The following is a 21,676-nucleotide window of genomic DNA, read 5'->3' on the forward strand; positions in this document are numbered from 1 at the left end:
ATTCTAGCTCAAACAACCCTCTCTTCTGACCAGGAACACGGGGTACAAATGTGTATGTAGTTATACATTTAGAAAAAACAGAAGAAACAGCAATGTCTCTAAAACCCACTCCTGGGTCTACTTGGCTTTTTACCACATGGGCATCAGGAGCCACAAGGAAAGTAAGGAATCAAATGCGTACTCAGGGGTTAGCTGGAAGGGATTCAAGGACCCATGCAAATGAACAGAAATAGCACAATTTAAGGAGCTGTTTTTTAAAAGAGAAAAGAATACCCTGCTCACTATTAAATAGTTTTTTTTTTTTTTAGAAAGAGAAAAGTTTAAAAAAAAAAACAAAAAAACAATTTCTTCAGGTCACCAGAAACAACATGAATGGTTGTTATATTACTATATTACAGCTGAGAAATGCCAGGAAAATATCCCACTTTTTTTTTTTTTAACTTAAAAATGCAGTCTGCTTTTGATATGCATCCAGTCACTTAAGAGATGCAGTCAGTAACTTAAATGAGCAATGCACAAGCTCTAAACAGATTACCTGGGTAGCTTCCTCCTTCCAAGGCATCATAACTGTTGGGCAAGGGCGAAGCGCTGCTTGTGGTAGAAGAGCTGTCAACACCTAAAAGGAAAACCAAACACCTGCTAAGTTCAAAGTGACAGTGCATCTCACAGCGACAGCTGTCAACATGAATAGTTTGTGCTGCTGAACCAAAAACATTCGCAACTCTGGTACCAAATTAAAATGACTGACTCTCTCTCTCTCTCTCTCTCTCTCTCTCTCTCTCTCTCTCTCTCTCTCTGTCACACACACACACACACACACACACACACACACGACTGATGTTCTGATGTTTTAAAAGACAGTCACAGAGAAACACACACACACACACACACAGACACAGAGACACAAACACAAGTAAAAGCACTTGCCATGATAAACTGACCACTTACTATCTGAATTTGATCCCCAAAACAAGAAAACTAACTCTGGAAACTTATATTGACCTCAACTATAAAAATAAGCAAATAAAAATTTAGAACTAGCAGATATTTTAATGGAACCACACCTGAAATAGAGCTGTTTCACACATTCATAGAAGATTCTGAGGCTAGAGAGATGGCTTAACAGTCAAGAGATCTCAGAGAGGACCTGGTCCGATTCCCAGCACCCACATGGTGGCTACTAACAGCTGTAACTCCAGTTCAGGGGATCCGATGCCTCTTTTGACCTCCATGAGCACACACAGACATGTGGTACACATACACACATGAAAGTAAAACACTCATACACATAAAAAAAAACAATGAAAAATTAAAACGAGAAAACGTTATGGCTTGAGTGCCTTCCAGCATAACACGGAAGTGTTTTGTGTCTCCGTTTATCCTTGTGCAGAACAGAGATTCAGCACACTCGCCACACTGACTAGGAAACTATCAATGGAAGCCATGCTCAGAGACATAAACATCAGACAATAAGAACTTACGGTTTGTGACCACTCAAACCGGTTAGATTAAGAAAAGCTGAGAGGTGCTAGGACACACGGGAGAATAGAACATAAGAGACAGCTCCTTCCTTCATTCACTCAACAAGTACTTCATTGGGAAGCTCAGGTGAATACACTGCAGTTTACACAGATAAACACAGTAGAAAACGCACGTGGCCCCAATCTTGAGACCAAAGCGACAAAACTCTCGTTTTCCCTGGCTCTTAACTGACAAACACCCGTGACTTTAGTTTTTTCCATTTTTAAAAAAGTGTTTGTTTTACCTTTTCATCAAGTATAGGTCACATGTTAAGCAGGCCTCACCATGCCTCTCCCCTCCACTGGCTCCCTTTGTTCACACAATTTTACTTTTACCTGCACGTGGTTTATACGAGTATGCATTTATAACACTGTATGGTCATGGATGGGAGGAAACATTCACATTTGTCTTTCTAGGACTGGCTTAACTCACATGATCTGATTATCTCCAGTTTCATTAATTTTCTCTGCAAACAACCACTTTTTATGGCTGGAAAAAAACCCTCCATGTACAGAAAAATAATTTTTTGCATTTACCTAATTCCCATGTTGCTGAACATCTTAACTTGATTTTTTAAAGCTGGGATGTAAAGGATGGGCACGTACAGTTACTTTGGGTCAGTTACCACTGCCTAAATACATGTGGCTAACTACTGGCTCAGGAGGGAAAACCACTTGCCATTCGGTCTGACTCCTCGACCCCTGAAGTGGACTACTAGCTGCAGTTATAAGCCCTCCTCTCTGGCGATGAACTGTGCATTCACCTGCCACTTTCCGTTTGCCTGCAGATCTAACTCGAGTACAATGCTGGTGTGCACAGTGGCCCAACTATAAAACTGGTCCTCAGGAGGCTCAGTGCTGAAGCTGAGCTTGGGCTACTCAGTGGCCAAAACAAAAAGCATCACAGCACTAGTGCTTTAAAACGCACAGGGTAGCAGGTGTGAGTGTGTGCTGTAATTCTAGTACTCAGGAAGCTGAGGCAGAAGGATCACCACTTGTCTAACTACATAACAAGACCCCATCACAAAACAAACAGCAAACAAACAAAAACACACATAAACTCAAATAATTACCCACAGGTAGTGGCCACACAAAAAGTGCTGTATCTAGAATAATGGATTACCATTCAGTCAAAAGAAATTAATATTCATACTCACTAAAGGTAAACAAATCTTGAAAACATGCTAAAGAAAAAAGGCCAGGCCACAAAAGGATATATAAAAATATATATATATATTTATAACATACTGCATACTGTATGGTTCTACTTCAATGGATCTCTAGAACATGCAAGTCTACAGAGTCACAAGGTACACTGGTGGCCGCTGAGGACTGAGGGGAGAGTAAAGGGAAAAGACATGGCTCAGTGGGTTCAGGGTTCTCCTTTGGTGTGACAAAAAATGTTTAGCAACTTACTTTAGCTCACCCACAAAGCCAGCCATCACTAGAAGAGTTGAGGCTCACAGCACAGGAGGGGTACTATAAGATGCACTAAGGCCTAAGTGTGTTAAAAACCACACAACTGGAGAACCCAGAACCCTCCATCATATTGGGTAAATGAAAGGCAGTGAGCACATCAAAGGATGTTCATCATCACCAGTCACTGGGACAGTGGAAATTCAAACAGGAACACAGGACCACTTTCACATCCACCAAGACAGCTAACCCAAAAAGATCTGTAATAGCAATTTTTGCATAAGAATAAAGAAAAACCAGAAACTTCATGAAATTGTAAAATAGTATAGCCACTTTAGAAAACATTATGACAATCTCTAAAAATACAGTTACTATGTGATCAAGAAATGCCATAAGATCGATGAAAACAAAACACACGAACCCTTACTACTGACCAACGTTCACAGGAGCACTACTTCTCATGGCCAAAAGACGGAAGCCACCAATGTCCACCAACCCGGGAATAAGTGAGGAATAGGTAAGAAAAAAATGACGTACAGAATGGAACGGCTCTTCAACAGCGGAAAGGGATAGAGTGCTGATATCGGGGGGCAACATGGATGAGCCTCACATGCTGTGCTCAGAGAAAGAAGCCAGTCACAGAATAAGTTCAATTCAACAACAAATCAGCATCTACTCAGGCCGAGCTGCGGAGAAAGGCAGAATGGGAAGTGACTCCTAAAAGATAAGGAGTGTCTCTTTTGAGGTGATCAGAATGTTCTGGAATACTGGTGGGTAATAAAGTAAGAAAACAGTAAGACTTGCTGAGCAGTAATTAAGTAAGTTAATTTTATGGTGTGTGAGTTACACCTCAATAGGATGGCTATAAAATACCATAGTAAGGAAAAAAGCAGAACTCCCGAGTTCAAGGCCAGCCTAGCTTACATAGGGAATTCCAAGTCAGGCAAGACTACATGATGAGTCCCTATCTCAAAACAAACACCAACACAATCTATGGTGTGCTCTATGACCAAGACAAAGGTTTAATTTAAATGCAACTGCTGAGAAACACCAAGTCCTGCTGGGCACTAATCTAAGCACCCAGGAGACAGAATCTGAGACCTGAGGCCAGTAGGTCTATATAACTAATTCCAAGCCAGCCCAATGCTACACAGTGAGTGAGACCTTCTCTCAAAAAAGAAGTAGAGGAGGAAAAAAAATCATAATTATTGAGTCCGGAGAGCTGGTTCAGTGGCTAAGAGCACTTGCTATTCTTATAGAGGACCTGGGTGATTCCATTCCCAGAATTCATAGGGTGACTTAAAACTGTCCATAACTCCAGTACCAGAGGATCCAGTGCCCTCTTCTGGCTTCCCTGGGCCTCACACATGTAGTACACATACATTTGGGCAAAACACTCAAACATTTAATAACACTGGGAATGGAGAGATGGCTCAGCTGTGAAGAGAACTGCCTGCTCTTCCAGAGGATCCAAGTTCTATTCCCAGCACCACTGGTGGCCACAACCGCTAGTTACAGGGGATTCAACACCCTTTGCTGACCTCTGTGTAGAACAGAATCTTCCACCCAAGCCTAATCCCCTGAGTGAGACTGCCCAAGGCCAACATGGCAGAAAGGGATCACTGTCTCCCACAAGCTGTCCTCTGACCTCCACAATATGCTGTGGCATCTGTTCACCCACATAAAAATACTTATAAATGAATGCTTTTCTTAAAAAGTAAATCTTAAAGCAAAAGCAAAATAATTATTCGTGAAAAAAGTAAAGACAAAGATTAAGATATTTATATCAAATTATTAAAGAACCTGCTTCTATTTAATCATGTCTGAGGCTCTTGTGGCAAGTTAAATGTTAAAATTTTAACATCTTAAATAAAATCTGTTCTTGAAGTAGACACAAAGTCCCACCCCCAACCAGGAAGCTATGTGCCACTGGTATCTGCTGAGAAGGGAAAACTGGTTCTCTTCAGTAGACTGTTACTTCACCTCTCAACCACACCGTGAGGACGTATCCCGAGGAGCAGTGTGCTAACACAGCATGGGCTCCCTGACTGTGCTTTTCAGTGTGTGGTTTTTTCTCTTTTTAGTTTATTTGTCCACTCTGATTTCCATTTGATGGAGAGGGAGGGAGAGAGGGAGAGAGGGAGAGAGGAAGAGAGGGAGAGAGGAAGAGAGGGAGAGGGAGAGGGAGAGGGAGAGGGAGAGGGAGAGGGACAACTTGAAGCCGAGTGGGGACTGAGATGGGAAGATCTAGGAAGAGATGGGAATAGTAGTAGAAAGACTATCATCAAAATATATGAAAACATTTTAATAAGTTTTAAACTGTCAATCTTAATAATACCATAACCATAGACTTTCAGGTATGACTCTTATAGACAGTCGTTCTAGCTTATTTAGAAATATTTAGTCTGCTCATTTACTTTCAGAAGTTTGAGTCTTATCACAACAGCAAAGTGGTAACATTTGTAATCACAAATGGACCACTAAGAGTCAGAACCAATTAACACAACTGAACTTTGGTAAAAGCTAATGCTTAGTCGATCCACTCTGGTCCATTCTCAGTATCACTGCCGATGGCAATCACAACGGAACCAAACACACATACATACAAACACACATGAAACCAGTATGTGGGCATTCTGAACACACTTAAATCTCAAGAACTCATTTCGATCCTAGAGAACCTCACCCTGTAACCCTTCAAACTCCAGCTGATGCCTGCCTCGTGCCCTCATTTCTCCTACACTGCTGTATGACATCCCTTCTTACCTTGTGACACTGAAGACCTACTAACCAAGACCCCTACTTTTCCCGTGTTCATGGCCAGTACACTGCAGTCTTATTTCCTTTTTCCACTTAAGAAATCTTCCCTTTTAAATGCAAATCAAAACAACCCTGAGATTTCACCTCACACCAGTGAGAATGGCTAAGATCAAAAACTCAGGTGACAGCAGATGCTGGCGAGGATGTGGAAAAAGAGGAACACTCCTCCATTGTTGGTGGGATTGCAGACTGGTAAAACCATTCTGGAAATCAGTCTGGAGGTTCCTCAGAAAATTGGACATTGAACTGCCTGAGGAACCAGCCATACCTCTCTTGGGCATATACCCAAAAGATGCCTCAACATATAAAAGAGACACGTGCTCCACTATGTTCATCGCAGCCTTATTTATAATAGCCAGAAACTGGAAAGAACCCAGATGCCCTTCAACAGAGGAATGGATACAGAAAATGTGGTACATCTACACAATGGAATATTACTCAGCTATCAAAAACAACGAGTTTATGAAATTCGTAGGCAAATGGTTGGAACTGGAAAATATCATCCTGAGTGAGCTAACCCACTCACAGAAAGACATACATGGTATGCACTCATTGATAAGTGGCTATTAGCCCAAATGCTTGAATTACCCTAGATCCCTAGAACAAAGGAAACTCAAGACGGATGATCAAAATGTGAATGCTTCACTCCTTCTTTAAATGAGGAAAAAGAATACCCTTGGCAGGGAAGGGAGAGGCAAAGATTAAAACAGAGACTGAAGGAACACCCATTCAGAGCCTGCCCCACAGGTGGCCCATACATATACAGCCACCCAATTAGACAAGATGGATGAAGCAAAGAAGTGCAGACCGACAGGAGCCGGATGTAGATCGCTCCTGAGAGACACAGCCAGAATACAGCAAATACAGAGGCGAATGCCAGCAGCAAACCACTGAACTGAGAATAGGTCCCCCGTTGAAGGAATCAGAGAAAGAACTGGAAGAGCTTGAAGGTGCTCGAGACCCCAAAAGTACAACAATGTCAAGCAACCAGAGCTTCCAGGGACTAAGCCACTACCTAAAGACTATACATGGACTGACCCTGGACTCTGTCCCCATAGGTAGCAATGAATATCCTAGTAAGAGCACCAGTGGAAGGGGAAGCACTGGGTCCTGCTAAGACTGAACCCCCAGTGAACTAGACTATGCGGGGAGGGTGGCAATGGGGGGAGGTTTGGGAGGGGAACACCCACCAGGAAGGGGAGGGGGGAGGGTGATGTCTGTCCGGAAACCGGGAAAGGGAATAACACTTGAAATGTATATAAGAAATACTCAAGATAATAAAAAAAAAAATAAAATAAAAAAAAAAAAAAAAAAAAGAAATCTTCCCTTTTGACAATAGAAAAGTATTTTTTCTCCAGGTAAGGCACTGCTTAAAATCTTAAATCATTGCTTTTCCAAGTTGTATTATAATTATAAGTGTTGTTTCCCTATTAAGTATTTCTAGAAGCCACTGTATTATTCCTTAGAACAAAAATACAGACTGAAAAATTCTTATCTAAAATACATGAAACCAGAAAGGTTTCAATTTTTAAATTTTTCTTTCATTTTCTCGAATATGTATATATAAAAGATGAGGTGTCTTTAAATGAATCCAAAGCTAATATAGACTAATTTCTATTTCCCATGTATCTTAAACATGGGCCCAACAGTAACTGTAGGTGTGCCTAGTACATCTAGATTAACTATGTATGACCTATCATGAAAAGAAGAATTGTCACCTTAGATTGGTCTGAAAACACCTGTCTTTTGCAGTATTTCACATTTTGGATTAAGGAAGCTGTCTGTCCCTTTTCAATGGGAAAGGTAACTTTAGATATACAACCAGGTTTGATAGATTATCCCCCTATAAACTCGGTAGCTCTAGGTTCCACTGTTACAACCCTACCATGAGACTAAGAGCCTAAGATGAGGCCAGGGGGAGAAGTGCTTATGGATGGAGTTCTTGAGAAGAATTGCCCCCTCAGCCTACACTGGTTAGACAGCTTATGACGCTTTGAAAAAACCAAAGGAGAAAAGAGGAGGAGCTAGAATCTTAGGATGCAAAGGATGGACTAGTAGTAACAGCAGGTTTCACAATAACACCCACTCCGGGACTGGCAGGATTCAGCCAGTGTAGCAGACACACAGGCAATATGCACTTGTGAGACTCAGGAACAGTTCTTCACTGTCTCTGTTCTATCTCCCCATACCCAAACACTGCTATGTTTGCAAGGGATGAAGAAAGTATCAGAGCCCAACTGAAGGCACTACCACCAGCCAAGCCAATGGATTTTCATAAAAGTATGTCCAGCTCATCAATACAGGACCCTGAGAGTTTGAAGAGATTAATGACTACTAAAGCAAGGGGTGACAGTTGAATAATGGGTATTGAGGACTGAGGCAGCTAGCTCAGGTGCTGGAGTACTTGCTGAGCAATGAGGGCCAGAGTTAGGCTCTCAGCACCTACCCACCTAGACTGAAAGGAAGATTCCAGGCTACGTGGAACCCATCTAGCTCCAAGACATCCGAAGCGCTCTCCTGACCTCTGCCTGTGCACAGACCCACGCCTCAGCACATGTGCACATAGGTAAGAATGAACAGACAAAACCAGTACATTTGCAAATCTCAAAAACATCTCTGCAAAGGACTCGTTAGCTTCACCAGGACAAAGCATTGGGTTTACAGTGTCGGCCTGGCAGAACCACCTTACAGAATGTTAGCCATCAATATGCGAACAACATCACCCAGGGCATTGAAATCTAACACTGCTTTAAAATCCTGTCAGAGCTGTGTCCTTCAACCCAAGTGTGGCTGTGAACATCTTTTATTACAGCAGCTGGAAAGTGGAGGCAAGAGAGTTCAAGGCTAGCCGTGGCTACACAGAGTATGAGACCAACATGAGCTACATGATACTCTCAGTCTCAATAAATCAAAAGAGCACCAATGAAGAGGAAAAACTATATGATCTGATACTCATTATCAGGAAACACTATAAAATAATTGGCCTATGTGAATAACGTTTCCAGAAACAAGCCATCTGTGTTAAACAATTCTATAAGACTGTGTGACAGGTTTTACAAAGCTGGAATGCTACAGGCTGAAATCCAAAACCATCTTGAACTAGCTCTCCTCCCACCTCTGTGTGTGACCTAACACCCTAGTGATGGTCAGCTAAACCCTTCCGGAATGTACAGAAACCCAGCCTCTGCCAACCCAACAAGAATGTCAATCAGATCACACCTGAGCCCCACAGCAAACGTTCCCTCCCACTGGGCTGTGCATCCCTCTACCTGGTATTTCCACCAAGAGATTGAAAAGCACCTGACTATGACTTCCTTTATTCTGCTACTATCAAACTTCCTGAAACCATTACCGCATTGGAATACAGTATTTAGGAAAACCAGTGTTCCTAAGTCAGTCACTCACATTCAGCTTTGAATAGATTCTCTTATCCCCTCTGAACCAAGAACTTTGTTTCTATTAGTTTTACATCAACGGAACTACTGAAGACATACCAACTAATTTCAAAGAACTATTATGGACTGTATCCAGGTCCATGAAGACAACTATAAAAAGTGAAATTGGGACAATTACTAAGAACTAACCACGGGCTATAGACACCAGACATCATCACACCAATGTCAGCCTCCTGTAACTGTGACTAGGCAACACGCACGACAGTATATAGGAGTAGAGTTCATGCCTGAGATTTGACTTTCAGACAATGAGGGAAAAATATAGAAAGAATTATAAAGAAGGTGGCTTATTTGGACAAAACACAGGGAATACCTTTTAAACTTTAAAAATCTGAAATCAAATTAAAATAAAAATATTTAAAACATTTCCGAAAAATAACTGATATTTTTATATACTGAGTAAAGACAATTTCTTCCTATCTGGCATCTCTTATTTTTATCCCCTCAAATCAGGTATAAAGACTTGACCATTTTAAACAACACATACAGAACAGCAGGCTTTGGTTAGACAAACTGTAGCAAATCCTTCCATCAATAATATATACAGTAAGGAAGAGAACTTGGTCACATTGTCACTTGACAGAGCAGCCTCACTTCCTCATCTCCTCTCAAGTATTGATATCACTGGAAGACCTGAACTGTTTAATTTTTAATAGTACTCTACCTATCAAAGCACAAAAATATAATGAAGCAGGTTGTCACTACACAACCATATGTACTTCTTTAGTGAATGAGATGAACTACGATTTCACAAGCAGGAAAATACTGATGTGGTACTTCTAAGCACATGCTGACAGGGTCCAAGAGGACCCAGACCCTACAGGACAATCTTACTGCTCTGTCACATTAAAAAAAACATCCTTAGAGCTCAGTTTGATTAGTCTGAAGGACATGCAAAGCTGAAAACATTATCCCTAAGGGGGGCCACAGCATCCAGCCAGGAGCTTCAGTCAGGGCTCACTCCTTTGCACACAGCAGGGCAAGACAGGCATGTCTATAAGAAGAAAACATTCAACCATCATCAAAGACGTGATTAGGTCAAGTGAGCCAAGCTCTACAACCCACACTGAACTGTTCACATGCTCAATCTTCAGACATTTTCTAAAGGCTGAGACTGTAAAAGAAAGACAGTTTGAACAAGCGAAGATGGAAACTGTGTGAAGCTAAAGCAGACCTGCTTCCTCATCCTCATCCTCCTCTTCCTCATCATCGGAAGCTGATGACAAGGGAGTTGGTGTGGAGCTAGCTTGATTATTAACATAGTCACCATACTGCATGCCTGTAAAGTGGAAAGCACAAACACAAGAGTCAAACCAACAGGAAAGGCAAGGAAATACATCTTGACATTACATTAAAAGTGAGAGAGATCTGACATTCCAAAGGACATCCCAGCATGCATATTAATATCAGCAGATTATTATCAAAACAGGAACCATTAGAAAAATCTATGCAAAGCAGTTTAGTAAAAAAGCATTTCAACTTGAACTAATTGGTTTAATGACTGTAGAACCCACAGTGGTGTTCTCAGAAAAGCTTTCTGCGCTCTGTAAACATTTACCTCCTTCAGCCTTGAGACTACTGTTGTAGTTCACTTCCTTTGAGAACATGCTTTCCTGGAAGATGGCGATCATTTCTAGTGAACTGCGTTTGTATAGCTGTATGCTAACACACTCCTTCTGTATGCTGTATGCTAACACACTCCTTCTGTATGCTAACACACTCCTTCTGTATGCCACCTTGATGGTAGCTCAGTTGACATAACAGAAGAGAATGGCAGTTAACAAACTATTTTGAGCTCAGTTCTCTGCTTACTGGGGATACCATGGCCTTAAGTGTGACAATAACGGAAGTGCTTTTCATTTCCTGAGATGCCCAGAGTCGAGTGTCACCCTATGGCCTACATATGGATGTGAAGTCCAGCAGAAGGTAAACTGTGGAAAGACATGTACACCTGTGTTTCCTTATGAGACTTCCCTTATCATACAGTTACCACCTAGTATTACCTAATCTGGTAAAATCAAAATGTGAAAAGCAACATCCATAACATTTTAAAAGAAAATACAACTAATGTAACTTAAAAATGACAACGCCTTATAAATTGGAGTAAACACTTGCTTAGAAGAAAAATCTCAGTCTACTTTGAAAAAGGAAAATTCTAGAAACAGCTGGGATTTCTAAGAACACCCGTGAGGCTGGAAACACTCTGAAGTGTCACCAATCACAGGCTCTGCCACCTTCTATGTTCTAAAGACTATTTTTTGGGTGGCCTGTTTGGTTCATGTGGATAAAGATAACTCATCTTGAGAGAAAGAAAGCGGCTATGAGTAAACATATTTGAGTTCAGAGGAAAGCCAGACTTAATCTGTTCATAATTAAGATCGATCTTTACACTAATGTGAAGAGTCACAGGAAATGCTAGCTTTGCTGCTTTTGGATTTTGTTTTTCTTTTGTCTTTTCAGTTGGTTTCATTCTATAGTCCAGGCTAGAACTTGTGTCTCAGCTCCCTAAGTGATGAAATTGTATACAGATGTGAACTACCATAGCTAGCTAGCTAAAATGTTTAATATAGATAAAATAAGAGTATTCTTGAATTCATCTAAGAATGTAAAACCCAACATAAAATATATTCACAAATTACATGATAAACTGACACCTTTCAAATTCAGTGGCATGGCCCACTAACCACATACTTAAAACAAAACTTATCTAATAACAGACTAAATTAAATATACAAAGAAGTTACAGTTCAACAGATCCAACATAGTTTTTTCACAGAAGAAATCTTTACATTTAGTGACTTATGTCATACTTCTTTGTTGTGCTACTGTTAGTGCTGCACTTAATAGTACACATGCATGTGTAAAGATGACAGGAAAAGATAGTTTGCTGTAAAAGAAAAGACAATAAACAGGTAAATAAGACAACCCACTCCTCATGACTGGATTAGGACAGTCTGCTACTCAGAGGAGCCACAATACAAAGCAAGTTTTATATATAGAGATGTAAAATAAAATAAACATTTTCCTCTCCTCCAAATTTAGAGAAAAACAAATTTCAATTATTAGAAAAAAACATAAGGTCTAGTTGAGAAAAAGTAAGATAACTAAACAATCCTAAGAATTCATCCGGCAATGATTTAATTCACCAGAACAAACCTTTAAGTATGAGAATATTTACTGTAGACTTTAGAATAAACTGTGGTTGTCCATTTACTATTTTTAACTAAAAGCTACATAACTTTCTCCCATTATGACTTTAATGTGTTCAGAAATTAGCTTACCTTTGCTTGTTCAAGTAAGCTCCATTAAAAGCTTGAAATGTTAATAGATAAGAACATGATATTTCAGAACCACAAAGGAATGATAATAGCTTTGGCATAAGATTTCACCATTTAAAAATCTAGTTTCAGGTATGTGCAGTTTATTTAGAATACAAAAAGGAAGTAATTCTTGCCACAGTCACCAGCTCTATAACACAGGGATCTCACAATACAGGAAGTACTTAAAGAGGGGTTGCTTCCATTCAAACCCTCTTTAAGTGCTAAAACCCAAAGCATGGGCTAGGTTACCAATGAAGTAAGACCATAACATCGCTTCCTAGAGCTCATCCTGAAAGCCGTCACGGAAGTGTGCAGAAAATACCCACTATACTCTAGATCACTCACTCATGAGCTCTGAGTTTAGTGAAACCAAGAGCCAGGGACACTTGAGAGGATTCGCCATAACGAAGAGCACTGCAGTTTACAGACTCCAGGATTTAAGAGGACACTCCCCCAGCAGCAGCACTAACAGGAGCACTCAGGAAATAGACCAAATAGGCAAGATTTCTCTGGGGGTCCTCTTGCTGAGCTCTCTCAGAGAAATCTCACTATTCTGAAAAAAGCTGGACCCGTGAGGGCGTATTCCTGTGGGCTTCATCCTTCCTATGGAACATTGCTATACGGAAGTTGAGAAACAAACCTCATTTTGTTCCCTTTTCCAAACTAAATAAAACCACTTTCCTTGTCAATTTCCATTTCCTAGTGTCTTCTGGAAAACGGGGAAATTAAAATTATGGACCCAGAAGTCAAATTTCAAAGGCTTCTTGCCAAATGAAAACAGATCATCCACCCATCATGCCCCATTTGTTCCTGTGCTCTGGGGGTGCAGCTGGTGTGGGCCCTGTCCACACTGCACGTGCCCTCAGTCTGATCCCAGCAAGGGTAAAGTGACACTGAAATGCACATTCAGATTCAATTACTACTGAAGGTCTTGTAGAGTACACTCTTGGGGACAGCTTAACAAAAGCCATCTTCACTGTCCCCACAGACAGCTATGCTGGCAAGACACTGAACTGCTCTCAAGAGAAAAAGCCCCACTGTGAAGGAACTTTTTTTAATTCAAAAGTTTAGATTTTTGGAGCAACTTTTATCTTTCCTAAGATGATCTTCAAGGCAACAAACATTAGAATACTTTGCAAGGGCTTTCTCAAAAGGCCAGCTTTGTAAGAAACACTCATATTCTGTAGGCACTATCTTTCCACCCAAAGAAGTGCCTTGTTAATAGCTTTGTCCCCACCTTAGAAAGGACACAGTAACCCTGGCCCCAAAAGTATACTCTGAAATACCACATTGAGGTCAAAAACCTCTCTGTAGCCACAAAGAAATATTCTCTTCCCCTAAACAACTAACAAAGGCACTCAGAATGCCTCAGGAACAGGTGACGCTTGTTAGAACTTCTCTGGCATGGTCCTCTTCAGAAGCAAAGAGGGTGAGAGACAGGAGTGGGGACAGTGAATGTGTGTGCACATATCAGCCTGTAAACACTACTCTCAGAACTACCAACCTTCAAAGTGTCCTGTAAGAGCAAAGCAAAACCGGTAAGAAATATGCAACAGAGCAGCAGCGACAGTGTGGGAAAAACTGGGACTCTGCCAAAACTCAGGAGGCAGAAGCCTGGATACCAAGTGTGAGTTCAAGGCCACCTTATCTACATAGTGAGTTCCAGGTCAATAGGGGCTACAGAATCCTGTCTCAAACACACAAGAAAAAAACAACTGTGGCTCTGGGTTCGATTTAGGTTCCGCCATACACTAGCTGTTAGTGCTTAAGTTAGGAACCGCTGTGCTCAGTACTGCTGGGTACTGAAAACCTAACTGGGGCGACGCAGGAATGAAGAAACTACAGACACTGAAGAAATGACAGACACACATACAGAAAAGCTGAGACTGGGTGGGCTTTGCTCTCTCTGGTGGAGAGCACTTACTCTGCGACCCGGAACTCAGCATGTTTATTATGTACAGCACAAGGAGGAGGGGTTAGTCTTGGGGGACAGTCTCTGTAAGGGAAGAGTCTCGGCTTTAAATATCCAGGAGGAGGAAGCTGTAGGTAGGAGGAGGAAGCTGTAGGTAGGAGAAGAAGCTGTAGATAGGAGAAGGAAGCTGCAGCTGGGAGGAGGAAGCTGAAGTTGATGCTTTCTGCACACACTGTCAACATTCGTGCTTGGATCAGGGGAAGGCTTTGGCCCTGAGCCTGACCCGGAAAAGGCTTTGCCATGTCCATGGATCTGAGGCACTGGGGTCCATGACATGGCCGTGCTCATGTCAAACAACACACAATTCACTTAGGCCTTCCTCTGCTCCCCACATCTCCCCCTTTCTTATTTCTTAGATGTTCATGAAGACTCTCCGTGCTTAGTCCAGAGGTGGTTCGCTGAAATGCTCAACACCAGACTGTAAGGATAAGAAGAGGGAAGAACATAACAGCTGCTGTGCCCAACAGAAGTGAAAGGAATGTTTTAACGGGTTCAACAGATTGAAGCTTGAAGCTTGTAAGGACTGTTTTGTGACAATAACAGGAGAAACAATCTTACATGAGCCTCCTCCATTCCTCTGGAGCTGACATAACTGGGCCAAATACACACTATCACTGTGGGTCCAAACAGCCAGGAGTGGGCCTCAGCTCACTCCCCAATCATACCTCTTCCTGCTATGAGGGGTCACTCTCACACGTCAGTAGTCATCTGTGTGACATTAAATTCTGTCTACATCTAAGGACTGTAGCTCACCACCGAGAGCTGAAGAGAGCGCACCGGACTCCAGGTAGTTACAGAAGTACTCTCCCGAACAGAGGACGACATTAGTATAAACAGGGATGGAAGGATGTGACAAGCCACTAAATGAAAAAGCGATGGCCTGGGGCCGTAGGTCCAGTAGGCTTTTTCCCTGACTGGACTTACCTGAATGGATATGATTACCAGACACATCAGAAATATAGCTGCAGGGTTATTTCCCAACCCCAGGCCTCGTGCTCCCTCCTCCGACATTTGCATCAGCCTTTTTATTTGACCCCACGTTGGTGGTGTCGCCCTCCTTGAGGTCTGTGCAGGAGGCCTCCTCCTTGGAGACCGCTCGACTGGCTTCAAGGGCCACACTTTCGGTTTCTCTGTGGGCTCCAGCCTCAGCCTCTTCACACCTGCAACCAGGAACTTCACTGCATCCAAAGCTCTTTAGGTGCCTTGAAGGTACCCAAATTGGCTGTTCCACACCTTCAGGGAAGACACAAGAATACCCTCTTCCCCACATTAGCACGGGGAACAGGCCAAACCACTTTCTTGTCATGATGTGTTTCTACAGCACCTCAGGTTTCATTTCCCTGTCCTCAGGTGACCTGTGCCATTCTGTTAATGCCATCTTTTGCACAATTAAAATTTAGTGTAAATAAAGCCCTGTTTAGAGAACCCTTTTGCTTCTCTAATTGTTGCTTGAGTCATCTGTGGGGTCTTTCTATGTTACCCTGTCCCTGAGGAATGTCCATGTTGTGAGCTATTTTTGTGTTGAACACAAAAGCTTGTTAATGCAGAAAAGCTATAAGCAGGAGCACTGCCCACCGTGAGGTGCTGTGGATGGCCCATCCCAGCAAATCCAGCCAGGCCATGAGCAACAACAGCATGCTGGCAGGCCCCTGTGTGAGCAGGGGATAAACAATGAGAACAGCTATCAACAGAAACATGCACAAACTGTACAAATGAGATGACAGGAAGAAAGAACATCCATCTGCCAGATAGCACTAGGATATAACATTCCAGGGTCGATGTCATCGTGTGTGACAGGCTGTCCGTATTGTTTTAGCCTAGCCTGTTCTCAGAAAATGGCGAGTGTCTTTTGTAAAGGGGAGCTTTGATGACACAAAGCATGACTATAATGGATCAAGGCAGACTGCACAGCAAGAGGGGAGGGAGCAGAGCAAGGACCCTGAGACCAAGATGTTAGCCATGCATTACCATCAGCCAATGGTCTGGGAAAAGCTAGAGGTAGCCAAATATAGTCAGCACAGCAAGGATGCTGACTTGGGGGCAAGTTCCAGGAGCAGATGGGAAAGATGGTATGATGCCTTCTGATCTGCTGCCTGACCAATGTCACCACTTCTAAGGCTTGCTTTACTCCTACTCTATGAAGTATAGGTTGTAAATACTGACAAAGGGGAAGGCAAAATAATCTAAAACTATGCAACTGCAAAGAGTTCAACTCACTGAACACACTGCATAGTACCTCAGAACCCAAGGAAGAGTGGTGGACTGGGAGGGGCTGTAACATTACCACAAGTGTCTGTAAACGGGTTTAGCTACAGCAAGGGGTTAAGACTCTATGACCACAGGAAAAATAACCCCATGAGTCAGGTACAGCACACTGCCTTGGATGGTGGAAGACTAGAATCAAGCTGGCCAGGATAATTAGCCAAAGAATGTTGCTAGACACTGGATTGCTGCTAGAGCCAATGCTGTGAATCTCCTGAATGAGACATAACTTACTTCCAGCTCTTTACCTATACTATGTTTGAGTCCCTCTGAGATAAACTTTAACACCAAATCATAGCAAAAGTTCAAAACCCTGGATGAGGAATGCCCTAAATGCAGCTATTTCAAAATGCTCTGAAATTGCCAGAGTGCCCCAGTAGGGATGATGATGGGTGATTTTAGGATTGCTAATGACAGGCTTGGACACAGCCACTCCCATACTAGCCTCAACAGTCCCTGGCATGGAGAAGAGTGATCGGTGTCCCCTTCTAAGTTCTTGGTAGTAAGCTTAAGTGCCTAAGCCAGGTCTGAGCCACTTTACATCTCCCAAAATCATTAAGAGTTTTGGAAAAAACCTTGTGAATTTCTAGGTTTTGAGGGTGTACAGTATGCTTCCCTATAATTCTATGTAGGTATCAGAGTGGAGACACCTTCTGAATCTTTTCTGGAGCAATTTGAAGACACCAAGGTCTACAGGCTGTTTCTGAGGTCAACACAGTTCATAGGCAGTTTGGTAGAATCAGGACGACTGACTAGAAGATCGTCCATTGAGTAGGTGATGTAAACCTTGGCCTCTTTGTCAGGTATGAGCTTGCCAGACTCAACAACAGATTCCTAACACACAGTAGGGCTGTTTTCATACCCTGGGAAGTGCTATGCAGACAGACCAAGATTAGGTGACAGAGGGATAAAAGCAAACTTTTTGAGATAGCCAGAATATAGCCAAATGGTGGACAGCAACCCTTTAAGTTAAGTATAATTAAGTGAAAATGTTATACAAGAGGTGCTGGGGTCCACCGTCTGCATGACTTTGCTTATGTTCTTAAATCCTATGATAGCCTATATTTACCCAACTTCTTTTTTTAGATAGATAGGGGTGTTCTGGGGATTAATAGACTTGTCTATGTATCTGTCCTGTGTCTGTTTCTGCACCAAAGTAGTAGAGGCAGTTTTCTGCTATGAGTGGCCACTGATCTACCCACACGGGTTTCTCTGATGGCCAAGTGATCTGGGAGGCAAATTTCCACTGGGCATGCATTGAAGCATTGACCAGGGCTGCTGGTGAAAGTAGCAGTCATATTATCACAATCCCCATTCCCAGCCCTTAATAATCACTGTGAGGGTTTACAGGAGTAATTGCACCTTGTAATTTACCTAAACCTCATAAAGGATTAAGTTGATGGTGCTGTATCTAATGATAGTATGGTTTGACTATATAAAAGGACTCCCGTTTGGCTCAGATCCTGGGTAGAATGTGAGGCCTAAAAGCACCTTGATGACCTTCGGCACCTTGACAACTAATTATAGCAAACTGTAATGAAGACCCCAAGCCATGAGCATCTTTCTTCATTTAGCATTGGGGAATTGGTTCAGCTATTTTAAACTCAAGTGTAGTGCCAAAAGAAGTTGCAGTAACTGAATCAGAACCTTACCTCCCCCTGCACAATCTCCATCTATCACTCCCAGATGCACCCGCCGTCCCTGTAGGCTCTGGCTGCTTCTGCCTAAAATAAGTCCTACTGTACCTGCTGGCTTAAAAATGTCCCACGTTCAGAGGGTGGGGCATGTTGTGGAACTCAGGTTCAGTGACCCACTGCCTGAGGCTACCTTAGAGCTGATCAATGGTACATTTTGGTGGCTGAGGGTTATTGTCTTTTCCTGTCATTCATGGTCGGCCCTCAGGATGATGGCACTTGTTGTTTGAAGGGGCATCAGCCATTTTCCCAGGCAGACCCACTGCAGGTTGCTAATGAATATCCATTTGTGAATAGCATGTGTTAGCCCCGTAGACTCCTCTCTGACATCTCAGATAAAAACCTAGGAAGCTGTGCAGATCATGGTACATAGTAGGTATAGGGCATGCTTCTTTTTAAAAATGTGAACTCCTTGTGGCAGCAATCACATGCAAAATGTTTTTCTATATGTAAAACAGGCACCTCTTCCCCCTCAGGGCATAGCTTACTTAAGGACTGATGAGAGAGACAGGTCTTAAAGGTGGCTAGGACATATGTCCACATAAAATCTAATCATCCCTTGTACACTTAAGTACTTTTGATAATACCTACATGCCTCCTTATAAGTCTTGTCAACATTTTCAAGGACCAAGTGATATGTAAGTACCTTTCCAGCCTCGGGGTCAGTTATAAGGTGGCATTGCAGCTTGAAAGAACCAGGCACAAAATCTGGGTATAATCTGGCCCTATCCTATCTGTTCTCCACAAGGGTTTTTCACCTTTGTAGGGCAATATTTTCTGTGGCCTTAAGGCAGCTGTGTTAACTTGTTGGCAAGTTTACAAAGGATAGTGTAATGGCTGTTGGTCCTTCGGGAGTCCTGTACCTAGGAACATGCCTACAGCTATAGTGATTCCATGAGTCAGGTTATGCTGTGCTTGGTCCTCACAGAATTCTGTGAGGCACTCTTAAATAGCAGCTAGTCCCCTGGGTGGGGGCAAGATTTTTCTATGTTTAACCAATCAAAAGGGGGCCAACCATCGCCACTGAAGATATGGAATAACTCCTTGGGTACAGAGAGCTACAGGCCCTGAGGCTGTCTAGGCTTGCTCGATCTCCTCTCAGGATTTAAAAGGCAGTCTCACGATAGCACATCATTTGAATTCTGTGGATCAGTTTCACTACAACAGAAGAAAGCAACTGAGTTTTTCTCAAATCTGTCAGCCTAACAAGGTTTGCTGTAAAGGAGTGAGGTTATGTCCATTAAAGCTCACTGCTGGCCAGACCCAAAGTGCAGTCACCTGGGATTAGTCATCCTCAACATCAATACCATAATCACTTTCCTTAGTATTAGGGTTCAGGGAATCAGGCAAATCAGAGCAAGCCTGCCCTGTGAATTCAACTGACCTCACTGCCTTTGCAGATCCAACTCTATATAGCCTGCCCTCCTTGGAACTATGGAATCACATACAGTAAGACTCCAAAAACTACAGCTGAAAATGGGAATATGCTTGGATGCTAAGCATGTCATCCCTTAACTTTTTCCCTGTCTTTTCCCAAGTACAAATGCCTTGCCCTTTTTTTGGGAAACCAAGGGTATGTCTTCTGAACGAGTCTAAGAATTACTGGAGGGGGAATGTTTTCACTCTGCTTCAGAGCTCCCCCAACCTCCTTCAGAGTATTAACATATGCCTGCTCATCTCTAGATCCTGCCTGCCATTACTTTATACCTAGCGCTCACAATTGCACCCCGCCCCTTTACCTTCATTTTTATCTTTCTCTTTACCTTTATTTGCGAACTTCTCTGGGGGGCGTTCCCTCATCCGACCGATGTAAGTTCCCCATAGTCCAGGGTCTCTGTTCACAGGGCGCCACTTGCCACATCCAGCATGGCTAGGTACTGGAAACCTGACTGGGGTGACGCGGGAATGAAGAAACTACAGACACTGAAGAAATGACAGACACACATACAGAAAAGCTGAGACCGGGTGGGCTTTGCTCTCTCTGGTGGAGAGCACTTACTCTGCGACCCGGAACTCAGCATGTTTTCTAGGTGCAGCAAAAAGGAGGAGTTAGCTAGTCTTGGTGGGAGGTACCTATATGGGAGCAGTCTCAGGCTGTGAACATCTAGGAGAGCAAGCTGTGATTGGAAGGAGAACGCTACTATCTATGCTGTCTGCACACAGTGTGAACATTAATGCTCAGCCCAGCGGAAGGCTTTGCCACTTCCCTGAGTCTGACCTGGGGAAGGCTTTGCCACTTCCATGAGCCTATATGGCATTAGGGTCTTGGCATGGACATGCTCATGTTAAATAATGCACATTCACTCAGGACTGTGTCTGTTCCTGACAACTAACTTACCCATTTTCCACTTAACTAATCTGTAAGACATAATAGTTACCACCTCAAATGTTGGTGTAAGGATTAAGTCTAATGCCTAGACATGTGGTACCTGACATGAACAAAATATTGTACATGTTAGTTACTGCTGTACTTTGAAAACATGCTGTGTATAATTAATTTGAAATTATCAGTCTGTGTCCGTGTGCCTCCCCCCAAAGTATTTTTCAGAGGGTCTCCTGTAATCCAGGTTAGCTTCAAACCTTAAGTGCAGCTGAGGCTGGCTTAGTTTTCTGTCACCAATCCCTGGTTCCTTCCAATTATCTATGAAGTTCACACTCTCTTCCTCTGGGGCACGGGATTCAATGAATGAGCCTTCATACCTGGTTCTGTAAACTAACTCTTAAAAAAATAAAAATAAAAAAGGGGATGTTTTCTACAACTACCAGGTAATTTTCCAGATTTACTAGATAAAATTCTACGTGGAGGCTGGGAAGACGGCTCAGAGTTTGAAAGGCACTTGTGCAAGCATGGGACCCAGAGTCTACATCCTCGAGCCCACGTATAAGCCAGGCAGGTGGAACAGCTGCCTGTATTGCCAGCATTCAGAGAGACAGACAGGGATACCTGGGGTGAGCTAGTTAGCTAGACTACAAGGAATTGTCAAGCTTCATGTTCAGCTAGAAACCCTACCTCAAAGTGGAGAGCTACTGAGAGACACCCAATGTTAAATAAACTAACTTCTATCAGGTTTACACACTCACGTGCACACATGTACACCCACACTCAAGGAAACATGAATGCATACTGCACACCACACTCAAATACAAAAATAAAATCTGCAAGTGCCACATCTAACTTCTATAAGAAAATCTCAAAGTCCCTGCACACTCAAGTTCC

At 42.6% G+C, this 21,676-nt stretch overlaps 1 protein-coding gene across 11 annotated transcripts in view; it reads right to left on the reverse strand.

Moving 5' to 3' along the window:
* Sec24b (SEC24 homolog B, COPII component) overlaps positions 1-21,676 on the reverse strand; it is a 71,316-nt gene that overhangs the window by 29,518 nt on the left and 20,122 nt on the right. For 6 of the 11 annotated variants that reach the window (NM_001439434.1, NM_001439433.1, NM_001439432.1 and 3 more), the window contains 1 exon segment: positions 536-616. In NM_001439434.1, coding sequence (NP_001426363.1) covers positions 536-616 — 81 coding nt within the window. 11 annotated transcript variants of the gene reach the window in all.

The sequence above is a fragment of the Rattus norvegicus genome, chromosome 2, assembly GCF_021556685.1.
Source record: "Rattus norvegicus strain SHRSP/BbbUtx chromosome 2, alternate assembly SHRSP_T2T, whole genome shotgun sequence".
Lineage (NCBI taxonomy): Eukaryota > Metazoa > Chordata > Mammalia > Rodentia > Muridae > Rattus > Rattus norvegicus.